This window comes from Mandrillus leucophaeus, unplaced genomic scaffold (genome assembly GCF_000951045.1).
Source record: "Mandrillus leucophaeus isolate KB7577 unplaced genomic scaffold, Mleu.le_1.0 Scaffold410, whole genome shotgun sequence".
Lineage (NCBI taxonomy): Eukaryota > Metazoa > Chordata > Mammalia > Primates > Cercopithecidae > Mandrillus > Mandrillus leucophaeus.
Genome location: NW_012104366.1, coordinates 543,797 through 563,435, shown reverse-complemented (window position 1 = coordinate 563,435; position 19,639 = coordinate 543,797). Strand labels below are relative to the sequence as shown.

Here is a 19,639-nt window from a genome sequence, read left to right as displayed (position 1 = left end):
GGCTGTTTGTCAACTAAGATTGAGGCCCAATAGAAAGGAAGGGAAGGCTTGAAAACAAGGCTTGACTGAGGATGAATTGAACAGGTGTAAATGTGTCAGTCATCTTCATGTGTGTTAGCATGGTGCTGAAATGCAGAGGAGATACAGAAGTAGGAGAGCTTCACCCAGGGGACTGTGGCAGGTGGTGACATCCACACCAGCATTCTGGACCCTTCTGTGGTTGTCTTCACCAGTTTCACTAATAGCAGACTGACTAATGCTGCTTAATTAAATCCAACAGACTTAAACTTTTTTGCTCACATATATCTTAAAAGAACTTAGAATATTCTTTACCACTCACTTTTAAATTGACATCCAAAGGTTTTTCAACATGTTTCAGTTTTGTAAAAAAGGAGGTAGGAAATAGATGAATATTTTTTAAAATGAAGAGGAGGAGGCCGGGCATGGTGGCTCATGCCTGTAATCCCAGCACTTTGGGAGGCCAAGGTGAGCAGATCACCTGAAGTCAGGAGTTCAAGACCAGCCTGGCCAACATGGTGAAACCCCATCTCTACAAAAATACAAAAATTAGCCAGGCATGATGGCGGGTGCCTGTAATCCCAGCTACGTGAGAGACTGAGGCAGGAGAATCGTTTGAATCCAGGAGACGGAGGTTGCAGTGAGCCAAGATTATACCATTGCACTCCAGCCTAGGTGACAGAGCAAGGCCCCGTCTCAAAAATAAATAAATAAATAAAAAGAGGAGGAGCAACTGTAACTAGAATCAGTATTTCATGATATGATTTGATAATATTAAATACCTTGTGAATAAAAAGCACACTGAATCATCTGAAAGAAATTAATAAAATTTTAAGCTGCTACTTTATCTTGAGCTTTTTGGTAGTTCTGCAGAATATTCTAGTTCTAGTTAGAAGAATCAACCTCACTAACATATAACCGCTTCGTATGTCCTAAATTCAGAACACCCCACTTCAGGCCCCAAACACTGTTTCTAATGGTACATTTCACCTTTGTCAAAATATCCGTAAGACAGGAGATGCTATGGATTTAATTATTTAAAGACAGGAAATGCTAATGGGTAGAAGTCAAAAGTCTTTTGACTTTGAGGAGCCAAACAAAATTTATAAATCAATATACCCCAGAATATGTACCATAGTAGGTTTGGGATGGCACCATGTACAAACTCAGTCTGCATCTCAGACAAAGTTTTTAAAAGATCCCATGTGAAAGCTGAGAACCTGGAAATTTTTCTCCTAAAGTTGTCTGTGACTGTTTATTTCTTAGAAAATCTTTGTTTGAAGTTAGAAGACTGCTGTGATAGGTATTTGAACAAGTAGCCAAGAAAAACAGATGTGCTGGCCCTTTTGGCTTTCCATGTAAACAGTCAAGGAAGCCAGCATGGCAAATGGTTACATTCAACCTGTGGCTTCCATGTTTTTGTTGGAAAGATAAACACCTTTATTGTTAATAGATAAACAATTTCAACTGGAAGAAAATAGCATGACTAAAAGTTAAGTGTGTTGAAGCATAAAAGTTACTTTTGTATATTTGAATTTGGAAATGTGATCCCTCAAAAATGTTCTTATAAAAATAGCTAACTTGTTTAGTGAATTTTTAGTTTATATCATTTTGTAAAGTTATGTGGATTTTGGCAATTATGCCTTATGATTGTCATTTTAAAATAACATGGCTATTCATATATATGTATAGTAATACACAAAGTAGTGTGTAAATAAAATTCAGTTTATTAGGAATTTTATCATTGGATGTAATAATTACAAAGACTTCCACTAAGCAACCTTACAAGTTAATATAGTTTTTCTAGATAACATAATTAAGGTAAACAAAATACTTTTACCTTATACTTTAGGAATCAGAAATTACGTATTTTATGTTGTTTGAAATTAACCTCTGTGTTTGCCTCTCAGCAGTCAATAGAGTAGCTTGTTTTTTTTTAATTGTATGCTTTCTTTAGGGTTTCTTTTGAGTTTCACCAGACCATGTCTAACAAAATAGTGATAATTTTTGACAAAATGTTTTATTGTTAATGTTAAGATCCTAAATTAAATTACATTTTACTGAAATGAAACCGTGTAAATGATGTAATTGAACTTAACTATTATTTAAAAATTGGTGAAAATAGAGTAAGATTTCCTGACTAGGACACAAGCACTAAAACTTTGTTTCTCAAAATGTATTCTTTCAAACCTCATCATGAACATAGAGATGCTGGTTAAGATACAGATTCCTACACCTCCTACGTGATAATCTGCATTTTGATCAAGCATCCTGGATGATTCTGAAGCGCAGGAATCTGTGAAGACAGCTATTCTAGGGCAGCATTACTTAATCATGGATGATCCAAAACAGAAAGAGGCACCTCAAGTCCTTTTTTAGCAGAGTCCAAATAATAAAGTAATAAAAAGAAACGATGGGTCCTGGAGACATTCGCCTTCTTTACATCTTGACTATGATAGCCTAATTCAAATGTAACTGTCCTGTCTTTGTAGCTACGACATTTTATCCTCATTACCCTCCAAAATACCAAATATTTCCATTCATCACTTATTACAAATGCCCTGAAATTACATGCAGAAGGCTTATAAAGTATGTTTACCTGAATTGCTGTAGAAGAACAAGTATTTAATTAAGTGCCATAAAAAATTTGCTTTGTCATTTTTAAATACAGATTTTTAGTGATGCATTAAAATAACAAATACAGATATTTTAGTTTAATTCAGTAAAATGGAACCAGTACAACCTGTGTTTTCACAAATGAAGTGATTCAGAATGGGTTTGTCAGCCCTAATGGGGCCTTTGCACGCAGAAGTAGGATAAATAGCACATTTCTGTCCCACATTTTTCCTAAAACGAAGGCTGTCTCTAATCTCTGTCTTTCCACAAACCTTCATGCACTAAACTGTGTGCCAGTGACATAGGAGGCTCATTTTGCTTGTAATGGGCGATATGCTTGTCTAGTAGATCATTTGTGAAACTGAAGTTGGCTATTATAATGTGACAGGTATGTAAATAACATTTATCAGTGATCTCTGTAAAATCGATTCTTCCTTTCCCTTGTCATTATAAAAGGAAACTTTATTTCAGAGTAGAAAGTGCATTGTCTGAACTCATCAACACCCTCTCTATCCTTCCCCCCCCCAATTTGTTGCAGACCAGGATGAAAGAGCAGCTGAGCTCAGCAGGGAGCAGAACGAGAAAACCATCCGGAGCACGCAGACCGCGCTCCGCAATTTCCGTGAGTTCCTCATCTCCAAGTATCCTTCTGAAACAAGAGAGATTTATGTCATCCCTTGCAAGGAGTTGGATGCCTACCTTGCCTCTTTCTTTGTTGATGCCAGGCAGAAGGATGGGTCCGAATACGAACCCAACAGCTTGGCCAATTACCAGTGTGGGCTTGAAAGGTACCTAAAGGAACACAGGTATGGCTACAGCATCACCAGGGATAAGGAATTCAAGCGTTCCCAAGAGGCCCTGAAGCAGAAGCAAATTGAACTCCGCTGTAAAGGAAAAGGAAATAAGCCACACAAGTCCATGAAGCTCACCTTTGCTGACGAGCTCATCCTGCGGAAAAGGGGACTACTAAGCCGATATAATCCCGAGGGTTTGCTCAACCTAGTCTGGCTCAACAACACAAAAGCTTTTGGGCATTGCACAGGCTTCCATGGATCTACCTTAAAATGGGGTGATATCCGGCTCCGGGTAACAGAGACGGGTCTGGAGTACTTGGAGTGGATGGGTCAGGACACAGGAGACCTGAATGCCAAAACCAAGAGAGGGGGGACAGACTCCCGTGTGTATGCCACCCAGCACGCCCCACAGACCTGCCCTGTCCAGGACTATAAGGAGTATGCCCAGCGGCGGCCTCCCGCCATGCGCTACGAGGATGCCCCTTTCTACTTATCCATCAAGCCAGTCGTTAACTTGGCCGCTCTGCATTGGTACAACTGCCAGGCCCTTGGCAAGAACAAGCTGGCCAAGATGGTGAAGACCATGTGTGAGAAGGGCAACATCCCTGGCAGGAAAACCAACTTCAGTGTGTATCAGAGCTGCAGCACCTTGTCTGAAGCCCAGAGCAACCAGCTGGTGCTGATCTGTAACAATCTGAGCCAGCAGGCTGCCCAGTCAGTGGCCGGCCACTCCAACAATGGCAATTTCATCGTCTCCGCCTCCTATGACTCTTCCTCAGACACCGCTTGACCAGGTGGCTTGAGCAAGACTCCAGTTTGGTTACCATGTCCAGAGAAACTGTGATTATACACCGCTTCTCATTCCCCTTCCTGTGCCCTCAGTGTTAATTCACTTTATAAAAATATAAATATATAATATATTTTTCTTTTTACAAATAAGCCAATGGAGATAATTTAGTATTACTAACATAGTATTTATAGGCTTAAGACAAATGTACTTGTGAGTGATCAAATGTAATTACTGTTACAGACTTTACAAAACCATATGTGGTTCTCAGGCAACACATAGAGAGGGAATTCTGTTTTTTAAAAACTGTCATAAAGGAAATTGAGAGTCATCCTAGACTTACATGTTTGCGTCCTCAACTCCTGCTTTTCCTTCCCACCCCAACTCCCATTTTTTGTCTCCTTAATAAATGGCTTTATTTTTTTAATTTTTAAAATTCTATATTAATCAAGAGGAGACATTAACTTTACTGCTGACACAAAACTGTATTCAGCTAGATCAAGAATATAAAAGTGTTGTATAAGCTCAACATCAAAATAATTTACACCTTCTCTTTTTTAACTTGAGTTTTAACTCCTGTGCCTCATTTTTTACAATGTATGAAAATCTAGATGTTTAGCTAACATCTTTTATTTTGTGGGGGAAAGGGTAGAAGGAGGGAATAAAGGTGCCATTCTTTTTGGGAGCTACATGATTTGAAAATAATATGCAAAGTCTGATATTGTGGCTAAAAAGACTGTTACATAGCTCATTTTAACTATTGTGCTTGAACCTGGAAAGAGTGTTTCTTTTTTTGTCCCTAAGAAATGGGCATAAATGAACTTTGACAAGAAATTTAAACCTACCAAAGCTTTGAAAATGTTGCCAAGCATTAAATTATGTATAAAGAGAAGGTAAAGGGTGGAAAGTCTTATTAAAAATCTAGAAGCAGTAGTCGAGACAACAAAAAAACTCATCCTCTTCAAAGTTCATATTCCCCGAATTACTTACTTAGAAACATTAAACAGTCTCTTTTCTCCTGGGGCAAGGCTGGGTATTTGATTCTGTAATTGAGATCCAAGGAATATAATATTGGCACTCATTTTAGGTAACAATATTTTGTTACCAGATTTTGCTGAATTCAAGGCATTCTTGAAAATGTGTGAGATTCTTCTATAGTAAATATAAATGCATTTATCTGTGATATCCTGCAATTATTATAATAATTTTGGTTAAACATTTGTGGCAGTTTTTCCAAGGTCTTTGTTTTCAAGTCTTGAAGCCTGTGGTGAATTATTAGTTAAGATATTTCAAAAATAAAATAAATTTAGACATTAGAGCCACAATAAAGCTGAGCTAGGTTCCTATTCTGTATAATCAGCAACACACATAAACCCCAAATCTTGATTGTTTTGTTGGACCTGGGAATTCTATTGGGAAATATTTGTTCTTCAAGGCAACCTCATAATTCACATTAGCTAGAAAGGTAGGTGGTATTTTGTACATTAATTTAGTGTATAACCAGGACAAATTTCATTCTGAATTGCTTTGCTAAATCATCACAGAGCTGAGCTCTCCCATGGTCAGGGAACTCCTTCCAACACTAAGTCATAAGCACATAAAGACCCGTTCCTCTAAGCTGTGACCTTTCATCTGGCTCGGGAGTGGGAAGTCAGCTGTGGACTTTGTGTGGTGGAATTAACCTCATGTTCATGACTTTTCCTCCATAGAGAAGCATTCATTTATACATCTAGAAACAAGAAGAGAGGGCAATGTCTTGCTTTATGTTTTTGTATTGATAATGATGAAAGCTGCCATTTTTGAGCCAGCATGCATGCCAGCACTGTGCTAAGTGACTTACATGCATCACATATGTAAGTCATAGTTACTAATCGTAAAAAAAAAAAAAAAAAGAAAGGAAAACACAGATAAGGATAAAGAAAACAAAATATATACTCATAAGTCTTCTAGCCAAAGATTACCATTAACATTTTGGCAAATATTTCTTCAGACATATTGTAATACTTACATATTTATTTCTGTATACATTATCTTAATCTTTTCAGCAACTTTGAAAAGGTGAGTTATCTTCATTTTATGGTCAGGTCAAGATAAGTCAATTAGGTCATAGCTAAAGAAACGGTAGTCTGTCATTTCACTCCAGAGTTTTTTTCTATTTACCTTTCTCAGTACCAACTCATAATTAATTTCCAGTGGTTTGAGCCAGAGCTGGGGACACAGTGTCTTAACATCTCTGAAGGATGTCTGATCAAAAGGAATGCTGAGTGATCTTTCCTGGTGGCAGCATGTCCTCTAGTCCTCTCTCACACCTATACATTTGGAGCCACAGAGCCTCTTTCTCCCAGTTCTCTTTACAGAACCTTCCTGTTCTTATTCTATAGCTAGTCCTTACGGCATCAGACAGCTTACTTTAAGGGAACTCTTTAAAAATATATAGTTATTTTTATGTGGTTACCTCTCATATTTAAAAAAAGTTCTCTGTAAAACACTTAAAATGTTATGGTGCATCTAATTTTTAATTGACATAGTTTCTAAATTTTTGATATGTTTCTGACAGCACAGTAAGTTTGTCTTAAGGAAGAAGAGCACTCAGTCTGCACTGAGAAAGCAGAACTAGAAAATGTCAGTTCCCTATCTGTGTTTATTGAGGTACTAAAATGAAAATCTTTGTCCTGCTTAATCATGTTGCATCTTCATTTAGAAGAACACAATTAAATTGAGAATGTGAATTATTTTTATTTATTTATATTTTTCTGTGATAACTCAAACCAAATAGGAACATCATGACTTTTAGTTTCAGAAAACTGTTTTCTGAGTAATGACTTGGTAGAAGCATAGCCAAATTACAGTATCTGTCTTTTTTTGTTTGTTTGTTTGTTTCAATAGAGACAGGGTCTTGCTCTGTTGCCCAGGCTTCAGTGCAGAGGTGCAGTCATAGCTCACTGTCAACCTCAAACTCTGGGGCTCAAGAGATCCTCCCGCCTCAGCCTCCCAAATAGCTAGAACTACAAGTGCACACCATCACGCTCGGCTAATTTTTTGTAGAGATGGGGTCTCGCTGTGTTGCCCGGGCTGGTCTCAAACTCCTAGCCTCAAGAGATCCTCCTGCCTTGGCCTCCCAAAGTGCTGGTGTTATCTCTTGGGGTTAATTATATTATGAAAAATCTACAACTACCTCTCAATTTTGTGTTTTCATCTAAATGATACTGAGGAGATAGTACTGCCAGATGCCATTTTTATTATTTGTAATATTAAGAAAAGATCATGTTCATGCTGTGGCAGAGGCAGGTGTCAAAATTGCATATATACTTTAGCAAAAAGTCAACAGTCCAGCAGGTGTTCACTACAACTGAATGTGCTGCCTTTTCGGGCAATCCTGTGGCTCAAATAAAGCCATATTTGCAGTGCTTAACTTTATGATCAATGTAATGTCATGTAAGAAACCCTCCAGTGTTCCTCACATAACTGAAAGTTTTGCACTACCTACAACAAAAACACTGAACACTGTCAACATTTGGATGACATAGCTGCATAATTTGGTCTTTGTTTTCATATTCATGTGAGTGACTGTTGAAAACCATAGGTGCTAGCTATTAAAAAAAAAAAACTAATGTTTGAAAAAATTAGAGATAAGATATTTATTCAAGACAACTTATTCTAGATTCCATTTGATACGGTTATTAGGGCTGGTCTGAATATGACTTATATATCAGCAATTTAGGATATTTATAATTATTTTTCCCTATGGCTAAATTTTCCCTATGTTAAATCACTGCCTGTTCTACAAAAGAGTAGTCTGAAAATCTTCTAGCATACATTTGATCTCTTTGGTTTTTCAGTTAGATTACTGTTAGCTGAAACTTTCATAGCATTTACTTGTCTAAATCATATGGCTTAGTTTCCAGATGCCATGAAATCAATGACTTTATTGAGATGAAAATTTGTAGTCAGATCAACAAATATTTATTGAACAGCTAGGGGCCAAACTGGGAGGGGTATAAAGATACATAAAATAGTCCCCGCTCTCAAGGAATTTATAAAAGACATTGTGATAAAAGGTAGTTCATTTTTGAGAGCCCAGCAAAAAACTCTGTGCTAATACTATTTTGCATAGTTTTCCAAACTTTGTACTCATGCAATTTATCCATTATTTATTCATTGAATATGTAGGTTTGCTGCAGAATACATAATGCCGCTTTGAGTATTTTCTGGAGAATCTTTCTTAGAGCCTATTTTGAAATCAATAAAGTGAAGGCATTTCTGTACCATCCGTTGTGTTCATGTAGATGCACATATGCATCGGAATGTGCAGATCTGTCATCAATGACTATTACCTCTTGAGCACTGATAGTGTGCGATTGTACTGAGTGCTTTATAAGTTGTTTCACTTAATTCTCACAATAGTTCCATTAGGTAAGTATTATTATTTCCCTTTTATGATTGAGGAGATCCAGAGAAGTCAAATGGCTTGCCCATGTCACAGTTAATATGTAAGAGCATCCGTATCTGAAATTAGATCCAGATCCCATTAAGCACTCTCTTTTTCTGCTATAGCTGCATGTTCAAGAAATGATTTGCTGTGCTTCTGTAGACCCTCTGAAGTTATAAATTATAAATGAAATCCCAGGTGTAATAAAATCATCAATATTAATTCAGCTCCTCATTGATTGAGATCAGTGCCATCAGCAGCACGTTTGTTAGCACAACGTTATTGAGGCCCCATTACTGTAGTATTTTGAGATGAGATATTAACCAGTTTGTTTACCCCTGGTTACCAGCAGACAGCAGAAGTTTGTGTCACTCTTTAAAAAACACCTAACTTTGTCATGGAGGCAAGTGTGTATATACACAAGGAAGTATATATTTAAGTGATTGTAATTTATTTTTACCCCAGTTAAAGCCAAAACCCCAATTTCAAGAGAGTGCTTTATAATTTAGGCAGGGAAGCGGGAAGGTCTAGGCAGAGGGAATGCCTACAAGCCAATATCGATTGCCATTGACCAGATACTAAATATGAATCAGAGGTAGACTGTGAACCTATTCAGAGTTTTCCTGGTTCGACTATCTGTAGTTTAATGTGAGACAGACGATGATCTTAATCATCCCTCTTCTGACTGATTTTATCTGTAGGAAAGGTATATTTTGATCCTTACTTCTCTAGCCAAAATAAAGCTGTAATACTAAGCACCTGTAAATAAAAACTCTCCCATATGATAGAAGAAATATATACCTAAGCCGAGGGAGGAAAGTCAAGGGGAATGTGTAATTTCTTGCAGCAAGATATCTTTTAAAGCATTCATTCATTTAAAAATAGTTACAAGTACTGAAAGAATTAGCAAGTTCTCTGTCAGTTTAATGTTTCCCAAATAGAATTCTATTATACAAGTTATGTCTCTGTACATCTACCATATGATATGGTACAGATAGACAGTGATCAGTTAAGAAATGCACACTGGCAAAGGCATCCTCAGTTGTTGTTTAATGCATGGTATTCAGACATTGCTTTCCCTTCCCACTTGCATCTGGTTGAGATGATACTGAGTGCATAGCCTTTCATAAAGCAAAATGATGAAGCTAGGATAATTTTAGAGATCCTTGCTATCAGAACTGGAATAAAGAAATACATCACAGATATCATCCTGTTGGGAGCTGCTGTATTTCTAGTGATATAACAACAGAAAAGAAGAGATGATACTGATGAAATACCAAGAACTCTGCTTTTACTTTTCTAAACAGAAAAGGAAGACATTTAAAATTTTCATGGTCCAGCCTGTTTGTAAATTGACCAGTTGGGCCTGCCAAAGCTGAGCAAAAACTTGAAAATTATTTTTTTTAATGGCGTTTTAATACACTTGAGTTCTTATGTAAACAATGACTTTTGTGAGTTAGAACCAGAGTATTAATTAGGTCAGAATCCCAGTTTGATTAGAATATTAATTAGGTCTGAGTATTAATGTAAACCATTGTCTTCGTTGAATTATTAGTCATAGAGGCTAGATCTGGAAAGGACCCAAGAGATCATCTAGCCCAGTGATTTTCATGCTGTGGAGAGTAGGAGTCACCACGTCCTCATGTAGGTGGGGAGTGGAGAAGGCAAGGAGATAGAAATAGCCAATACAACACAACCTCAAATTCCCCAGAGGTCTCATGTTTCCTATCCCCTCCCCTCCTTTGAGACTCACTAGACTGACTGAGCTGCTGGTACCTCTGGAATGCATCCTTCAGGTGTGCTAGCTGGAAAGTAAAATTGGAAACATCTAATCCACCTTTTTATTTATTATTTTTCGAGACAGGGTCTTGCTGTGTTGTCCAGGCTGGAGTAAAGTGGCACATTCAAGACTCACTGCAGTGGCACTGCAACCTTGAACTCTTGGGCTCAAGCAGTCCTCCCAACCCAACTTCCCGAGTAGCTGGGACTACAAGTTCATACCACCATGCCTGACTAATTTTTAAAAATTTTTTATAGACATGAGATCTCACTGTGTTGCCCAGGCTGGTCTCAAACTCCTGGACTCAAGTGATCCCCCCACCTCAGCATCCCAAAGTGCTAGGATTACAGGCGTTGACACTGCTCTGGCCTAATCTACCCTTCATTTACAGAAGAGGCAACAGCCCCAGAGAAAGGAGGTGAATGCTGAGGTGCGCACAGCTTGTTAGGGTGTGAGCTTTCCCTTGTTGGGGTTAAAGCCAGGACTAGAACCAGGCACCCTGTCCGTAGGTAGAGTTTAGAGAGGAAAAACAACCCTGTATTTCTACTTCTTGTTTTCCAAATTTTAATTGTTTTTAAAACCCACAGATTTCTCTTAGGAGTAGATTCAAGCTGCCAGGTTCCAATAGGCTGTTTTTGAATGTGACATTTCACTTTTCATTGTGTTGTGTTACATCTTAGTTTTATTAACTTTTCTTTTTGGAGTTTGATAGGAAAATCTGTAAATGTAATTGTTCTTTGATTCTAACGAACATCTCTCAGCCTACCCCATTTATATTTTGTTTTCAATTATGGAGGTGAGACTACAGTCTTCAAGAATATCAATTCTAGTTATAGATTATGAACAAGAAAGTACATTTTTGTTTCATTTGATATTCACTTGGATATTGAGCTACATAGCATATATACTACTGGTTCTGAATGCAACCCACAGTATTTTTTAGTCTATGGCAAGTTTTAAAAATCATATTTAAAGTTTTGGGACATATCCTCAGTCAAAAGGATCAAATTTCTATCGACATAATTAGGAAGTTTCTGAAGTAAATTAATTTAGAGATAGTAAAGGGGGAAAATGGTAACTAAGGAAAGAGGACTACAGTAAGTAGATGTAGAAATACAAACTTACTTAAATGCAAATTATTTGTATTTCTCATCTTGCTTACTCTTCTGAAAAGGAACTCAAGCATAAATATTTAAACGTTTCACAAATTTTTATTTTACAAATCATATTTACCAGATCATAGTTGAAAAAAGTTCAAATTTTAGATGTTTTTTAAAAAGGTACAGTGTGATTTGTCTTTTTATATAATGTTGAATTATGTTAGACTTCTAATGTTTGTCTTGGTATTACACTGGGGCATTTTTACCATTATACATTCATTTCAATAAGAGCTTTGAAAATGCTTTGGCATTGTTTGTGATGAGTAGAATTAGGAAGATATCAGCAATATAGATTCCTAACAGTAATTGTGTATACTGTATTTTAGTGATTTTTATGTCCATTTACTTTCTGTAATTCTTTTATAAATCCCTTAGTATTCTTCCACTAGAAATTAATTTATAATTGATTATTTATGTTGGATGAAGTAGGAGGTCCATGTTTAGTATTAACCCACTCAGATTAACTTTATCTAACTGAACTTTTATATCTATAATTCATTAGATTGTTACAACTTTTTAAATCGCATTTATAACAAAATAACTTTTGTTTTATAAAACATTTGTTACAAAAAAAAAAAACACCTTGCCAAAAATCATTACGATTTCTATGCATTGTGTAATATTCAGTGATGTTGAGATTTTGCATGTTGTTATAGGTGCTCTTTCATATGTACGTTTGTGTTGTTGATGTGGAGTTGTTAACCACTGCTGCTATCACTTGTAGTTAAACTGAAAAACTGTTAAAAGGCTGTGCCAGTCAACATTTCTATGTGTGACTTAAGTAACTATGTACTTCATTGTTTAATATTTTGAGCCAGCACTTAGTGGCCTCTACAGAAGGAAATATTGTAGTTGTCAAAGTGGTGCCAAACTTGAAAATCTTGTATCATATTTATAATTCCAGGCTAGGTCAACTTTTCTTGGACACTTTCCAAGCTCTTTGAAAGCAGAAAATATTTGCAAAAAGAGAAAGAAAGCAAGAACTCTGAATTTTTCTAGTACTCTCTCCTCTAGAATTTTAAACATTTTTTTCTTTTGATACTTGAGTATCTTACAGAAAAATCCAATCGAATGACAATAGAGCAGTAGAATTTCCCTTGATCTGGATATTTTTAGGCTGAATAGTGTAATAGCAGAGGACTATGAGGTGCATACATTATTTTTGTTGGCTATCATGGCTTATTGTTTGAATTTCATTTAATAATATTCAGGCTGGACATGGTGGTTCACACCTGCAATCCCAGCACTTTGGGAGGCTGAGGCGGGCGGATCACCTGAGATCAGGAGTTCGAGGCCAGCCTGGCCAACATGACAAAACCCAGTCTCTTCTAAAAATACAAAAATTAGCTGGGTATGGTGGCTTACACCCGTAATCCCAGCTACTTGGGAGACTGAGGCAGGAGCATTGCTTGAGCCCGGAAGGTGGAGGTTGTAGTGATCTGAGATCACACCACTGCACTCCAGCCTGGGTGAGGGAGCGAGGCTCCAACCCAAAAAAAAAAAGAATATTCAGTAGTTTTATTTCCTTTATAAAGAACCATTGAAACCTCACAGTTCCCACTTGTTAACTTTTACATTCAGCATTTACACAGATTTACTTAACATACTTGGTTGCCATATTATGGCCATCAGGATTTCTTCATGCCCACCTGTCTGGTACCTGGTGTTTCTATCTTGCCTCAGCAATTCCAAACAAACTGAAAGTAAAGACAAAATTGTTTCAACAGATTGACTCTACTACACATTGTTAAAATTTAATATGAGGGAAATACCACTATACTTTTATTTATACTCCTAAAATGAGTGGGGAGAACTGTCATAAAGTGTTAAGAAAAGAAGGCTGCTTCCTGAAGAGCCTTTTTACACCAACATGCCAGAACTCCACGCTTGGTGCAGTGTTTCCTTCTGTCAGTTCAATGGGCTTATGATTACAAGATTCCTTTAATAAAGGGGTAGTCTCCTGAATTGTATAGAAACTGTGTGTGTGACTGTCAGATACGCAGCAACAGCCAATGCTGTATTTGGACACATTGCTGCTGAAATTACTGAGTTAATTCCAAGACTATTGAAACTAATTCATCAAGGTCCCCACCACCTCTTTGCTTAAAGGAAAACAAAGGCAGATTTTAACTGTGAGCCTTTTCTCTAGAATATGCTGTAGACATTTGCCCCTCCGTGAGGTGATAAAGCAATAAAAATAAATTTAATTATGTGTGGTCTAAAGAAGTTCTGCCTTTGTCCATTGGCCTCCAGAGTCACACAAAAGTATTTCTACGTCAGAGATTTTCAGGCAGAGCCTTTGTACCAAGAATTCCTTTCATATTTTGGACACCAAAGATTATGGCATGATACATCCTGATGATTAACAATTTAGCAATGGGCACATTTGTTTGAGTCCTGCTCTTGGATTTATTTCCCACCTTGGGGTCTTATGTACATTTTGTATTTCTGTCCTGAGGCCTTTTTACCTCGGGCGGTTTTTAAATCAAATACATATATATTTATTAGTTTTCTAATTTATAGAGTTTCCAATTTTTCCCACAATTTTAAATGTTTTCACTGCCAAAGTTAGATGTACATTTGCTAGATTAGCTCCATGACCGGTAATAGTTTGTACTTTTTATGTTGTAGTCTGAAAATGTGACTCTAACCCTGTAGGCCTGAAACCTGGTGGGAAAATGATCGAAAGTGTTTTAGATTCAACAGGCTTACTACATATGACTTATCTATTAAAATGAAGAACTTTCATGGTTTACTAGAATGAATGCTGTATTCAACTTCAACAAGGTCTTCCATCCTTCTTATAAATCTTAAGAATGCATTTAAGGTTTCTTTGACTTTTACTTTATCCCTTGGAAGTTAATTGGGAATAAAAAGATTTATCAGTTTAGTCACTGTAATTTAAGACCAGGCATCTGCTTAGAAATACAATAACCACAATTAATACTTAGAGAACATTGTTTCAACAGATCAACTCTGCTATTTGACAAAATATAGTACTGGTCTTTGAGGATGCATTTACTTTTCCCCAAATTTGATAGATTGTTATTTTTATATATTTTTTCTGGGCACTTGGTTTTTAACTGATGTACATGAAAAAAGCACATGTGCCTGTTTCACTCAAATCATATTTTGAAACTTTTTAAAAGCTGCTAGTTATAGTTTGTGAAAGAGGAGAAAGATGAATTGAAATAGAGGGAAATTTCTGTTACTGTGTCAAATATGTGACTGATGATTTTGGTCAGATAATCTGCTGCCTGTCAATATTTGTAATAGAATTTTTTGTTAAGAGTACTCTCAATTTCATCTTTATTTTGCTGCTCACTGATTTTTTACACTAAGATGTTCTCATCTTTGTCAGCTCACTGTTTTTGCTTCATATTTGTCTGTATACTTGTGCTCTAAATAAAAATCTAGTTTTATGTCTAGTTTATTCCATTGTGTGTATGTTTGCCTTTAATGTAGTGTAATTTTCTATTGTTTTTGATATTTGTTGGTACAGCCTAAAACTTATGGAAATAAGAAAAGCAATCCAATAAAGTCAGCTAATGAGTGTCAACAGTGTCTCTATAATGAGAGCATGCTTGAGTCACAGTGTTTTGTCTGTATTTGGGCATGATGACCAGTCTTCATCCATTTAATAAATTGTTTTCTGCAAAGCTGGCTGATTTTTGTAGCTACAACAAACAAACCACATTTTGAAAAACATGTTGTCGACCTGGACATTGTGCACTGGCCTCAGGATATACAGTCAGTGCAGATTGAGCCAAGCAGCCCATGTGCGGCGTTTCTAACCACTGACATGGAGGGGAGGCCCTGGAAGGGGAAGCATTGCGCATGTGACTATGCCAACACAGATCATAGGGTAGCAACAGTCCTTTAGTATAGGATCTGCAGTTGAATTGATCCTAGGCTGCCTGGAGCCCCAAGCCTGAAAATCCTGTTAACAGAAAAGAAAGCCCCGCTGCAAACAATGAACGCACTTGTTTTTGTGTGGAGCTCTGTTGGCCATTTTTCTTTACCTCCGGTAATCCCCTTGTCAGACACTTCTTAAAACAGGTGCAAAATTATACTAAGCTGAGGCTCGGCACAGTGGCTCATGCCTGTAATTCCAGCACTTTGGGAGGCCAAGGCAAGAGGATCGCTTGAAGCCAGGAGTTTGAGACCAGTCTGGGCAACAAAGGGAGATTCTTTCTATATTAAAAAATAATTTAAAAAATTTTTTTAATTATACGAAGCTAAGGAGGTGCCATGTTCTAAAATTACTTATTTTTAGGAGAATCATTTTAGTCAGATATAATTGTCCATGTACCATTTATTACCTTTGGCACATATGATGGTGTTCTTTGAGCCAAATAGGAATGGTTCTCCAGAATTATTAAGTTGGTTAACTTCAGACACATTTTTTGTGTCACTAAAATCATTTAATAATGAAAAAACATGTTAAAACATCTGAAAATACAACATCTCTCATACAAAATTACTTTGCAGAAATGCAAATGTTTTTCTTTCATGGCTGAATAGTCCACTAGTCTTTACTCACAGTTGAATATCCCAAATAGAAACAATGACTGTATTTTTGTATGATGATAGATTATATAAATTACAGGTAGTTATACCTTTATATTTTCGTAGTACTTAAACAAGGAACTCATCTTTAAGTGTGCTTGCAAGTTTTACATTTAAAATGTGACAAATTTTATTTCCTTGCTAGGGAAAGAATATTAGAATTCAAGTTGGGTAATAACTACAAATGAAATAATGTTTTCCTTTTTAAAAGTCTTATTTATTTTCAATTTATTCATACTTACCTTTTGAAGAGGATTCGATGTGACTACAATGGCTAATATGTATGGAAAGTTTAATGTTGGTGATATATCGTCTCAAAAGATAATTTTGAACGCAAACACTGAATTTGATGGCAAACATTTTTAGAGTGAACGTATAAAAAAATGGAAGGCCAGGCATGGTGGCTCATACCTGCAACCCAGCACTTTGGGAGGCCAAGGCAGTAGGATCACTTGACCTCAGGAGATCAAGACCAGCCTAGGCAACATAGTGAGACCCCATCTCTACAAAAAAGTTTAAAATTAGTCTAGTATGGTGGTGCGCACTTGTCCCAGCTGCTAGAGAGGCTAAGGCAAGAGGATCGTTTGAGCCCAGGAAAGGAGATAGGGGATGCAGCAAGCCGTGATCACGCCACTGTACTCCAGCCTAGGGAATAGAGCAAGAGCCTGTCTCAAAAAAAATAAAAATAAAAAATGGAAGTAAAACCACAATTTGCTTTGTTAAGATTTATAATGCTTTGAAAATGCTAAGGCAATAAGTAGACATTTATTACTAATAATTGGTCAATAGTATCAAATCAGAAGTAAAAATCACAGGACTCATTACCTATAGATAAGAATGTTTAACATTTTCATGTTTTATTTCGGACTTCTTCCTTAAAAAATATACTTCAAAAACTAATCCAGTTGTACTTACCATTTTGTACGTTTGTAAAAGATCTTTAGTTTTTGAAAGTAGATTGTTATGTAGCTACATATTTTTCCATTGCGCAGGTGTGCCAAAATCTCTTTTATAATGCTGTTGTTAGATTGGCTTTGTTTCCAGTTTTTTGCTTTTATAAATTTGCCTTAAAGAACATCCTTGAGGATACATTTTTGTATACTTCTCTGATTAAATCCTTAGGATACATTTTTAAAAGAGGAATTCCTGGGCTAAATAAAAAGCACATTTTATTTATTTTTCCTATATATACATTTCCAAAGTCCTATTGATTTTTTTAACTTGCAAATATAATATGTTCATATTGCAAAACTTAAAGTTCCATGGAACTAATCACTAACCAATGTGATGTGTCTCCTTCCAGAATTTTTCTACATAATTATAAATCATTTAAATTTTATTTTTCTTATGAAAAATTGGAATATTGCTATGCATATTGTCCTAGAGTGAATTTTTCTTTTTAAATTAATATATTGTGGAACTGTTTTCATGTTAGCATATAGAAGGGTAACAATTTTTAATGACCACATGTAAATATATATATATATATATATATATATGCACGATTATTTTATCATCTGCTAGTGGGTTCTGGTGATCATCTATGTTCATTTATCTTTGCACACTTGTATATTTCTGCATTTAGTCGAAATTGCCCACCGAAAAGTTGTACTGATATAGACATCATTCAGTATTGACTGAGAGTGCAAGCTCCCAGCAGCCTGGCCAACATTTAGATGTGGACTTTTTTGTGTTTTTGATAATCTGGCAAATGAAACATATCTTATTTCAATTATAATGGCTATTACTAATGCATTTTGTTGTTTGTATCTGTTCTGTGAATAATTGCCTGTCATATCCTGGGCCCTTTTGCTAGCAAGTTATTTTTCTTGTTGGTTTGTAGGAGCTTTTCATATGTCCTTGGTTTATGTTTTATAAGTATTTTCTCCAGTTATGTTTATTATCTTTTAAAATCTGTTCAGTGCAGGATTTTCCAAATTTTTTGACATCTAGTCGTCTGTATTTTATACTTTTTGGGTTGTGTTGTGCTGAGAAAGACTTTCTTTCCTCAATTCCAAAATCATGAAAATCTGTCTTCTTTAAGGAAACAGCTTAAAAAAAAAAAAAAAAGCTATTTAGATATGTGGGTTTTGTGTGTGGTATGAAACAGGTATCTAAATTTGCTTTTGTTTTTGCTTTTCCAACTCAACCAATTATACCATTTATTGAAGAGTCCATCTTTCCCCAACAATTTGAATTAGAGTCTTTATTATACCCTCATTTTGCTATTTGCAGACCTTTTCTGGATTCTCTTCTGTAGCAATGCTCTATTTGTCTCTTTCTTACAAATACTAACTTACAAATAGTAATTTACAATTTATAGTGGTGTTATGGTACATTTTTTTTTTCAGGCAAGGCCTCCCAGTTATTTTTGAAATTACCTTCCTTTTCTTATACATTTATTTTCTTAAACTTTAGAAACACCCTAACAAGTAACAACAATCAAAAACGGGGGGATTTTAATTAGAATTACATTTAATTAAAGATTACATGAAGAAATTAAATATCTTTATAATATTGAGTCTCCCCATCTAGGTTCATGGTAGAACTCTTCATTTATTAGGTTTGCATATGCATTTTTAAAGGAATTTTAAAGGATTTTTTAATGTTTTCTTATTGAATGATACAATAATTATTGAAGTACTTATACTTACTGAAGTATAGCTTGATTACTTTTTATGAAGCTAATATATTGCTGTAACCACCACCTGGAGGGAGACATAGAATTATTACCCGAACCCCAGAAGCTTCCCTCAAGCTCCCTCCCTTACCTCCTTAAGGTAACCACTGACTTCACCATAGAGTCATTTTATCTGTTTTTGAATTACATAAATGGACCCTTTCAATATACTCTTCTGTGTCTGGCTTCTTTTGCTTAACATTATGTTTGTGGGATTCTTCCATGTTTTAGCATACAGTTCACTCCAGTAGTCCACTCCTTGTCGCTATTGTATAATAATTCATTGTATAGATATTTTATAATTTTATATGCATACTATTGTTTATGGGGTCATAGGATTATTTCCAGTTTGGGGCCATTTATTATTTGTTGTACTACTATGCTTTTATGAACACTCATACGTTCATGCCTTTGGTACACATATGTACACATTTCTGTTGGGTATATATTTAGGTGTAGGATTACTGAGTCATAGAATTGGTGTGTGTTCAGCTTTAGTAGATACTATTAGTGTCCAAAGTGGTTGCACAAATCGACACTTGTACCAGCTTAGTAAGAGTGTTCCCGTTGCTCCATATCTTCACTTTCACTTGACATTTGCAGATTTCATTTTTCATTTTAGACATTTTGGTGAGTGTATTTTAATTTATGTGTCCTGGAATATTAACATTTCTCTGCCCTGGAATATTAATGTTTCTATGCAGGGCCCATTCAAATTTTGTCCTTTTTTTTTTTTTTTTTTTTTGGTTTGTTTTTGAGATGGAGTTTTGCTCTTGTTGCCCACTTTAATCAGTTTAGCATTAAGA

The 19,639-nt window shown here is 35.9% G+C and overlaps 1 protein-coding gene across 3 annotated transcripts in view; it reads left to right on the top strand.

Moving 5' to 3' along the window:
• The window catches only part of KIAA1958 (KIAA1958 ortholog), a 103,209-nt gene that overhangs the window by 48,683 nt on the left and 34,887 nt on the right, over positions 1-19,639 (top strand). The window contains exon 2 of one of the 3 annotated variants that reach the window (XM_011992447.1): positions 3,173-3,256. The exons of the other annotated variants lie outside the window; for them this stretch is intronic. Coding sequence (XP_011847837.1) covers positions 3,173-3,256 — 84 coding nt within the window. The remainder of the gene's footprint in view (positions 1-3,172; positions 3,257-19,639) is intronic. 3 annotated transcript variants of the gene reach the window in all.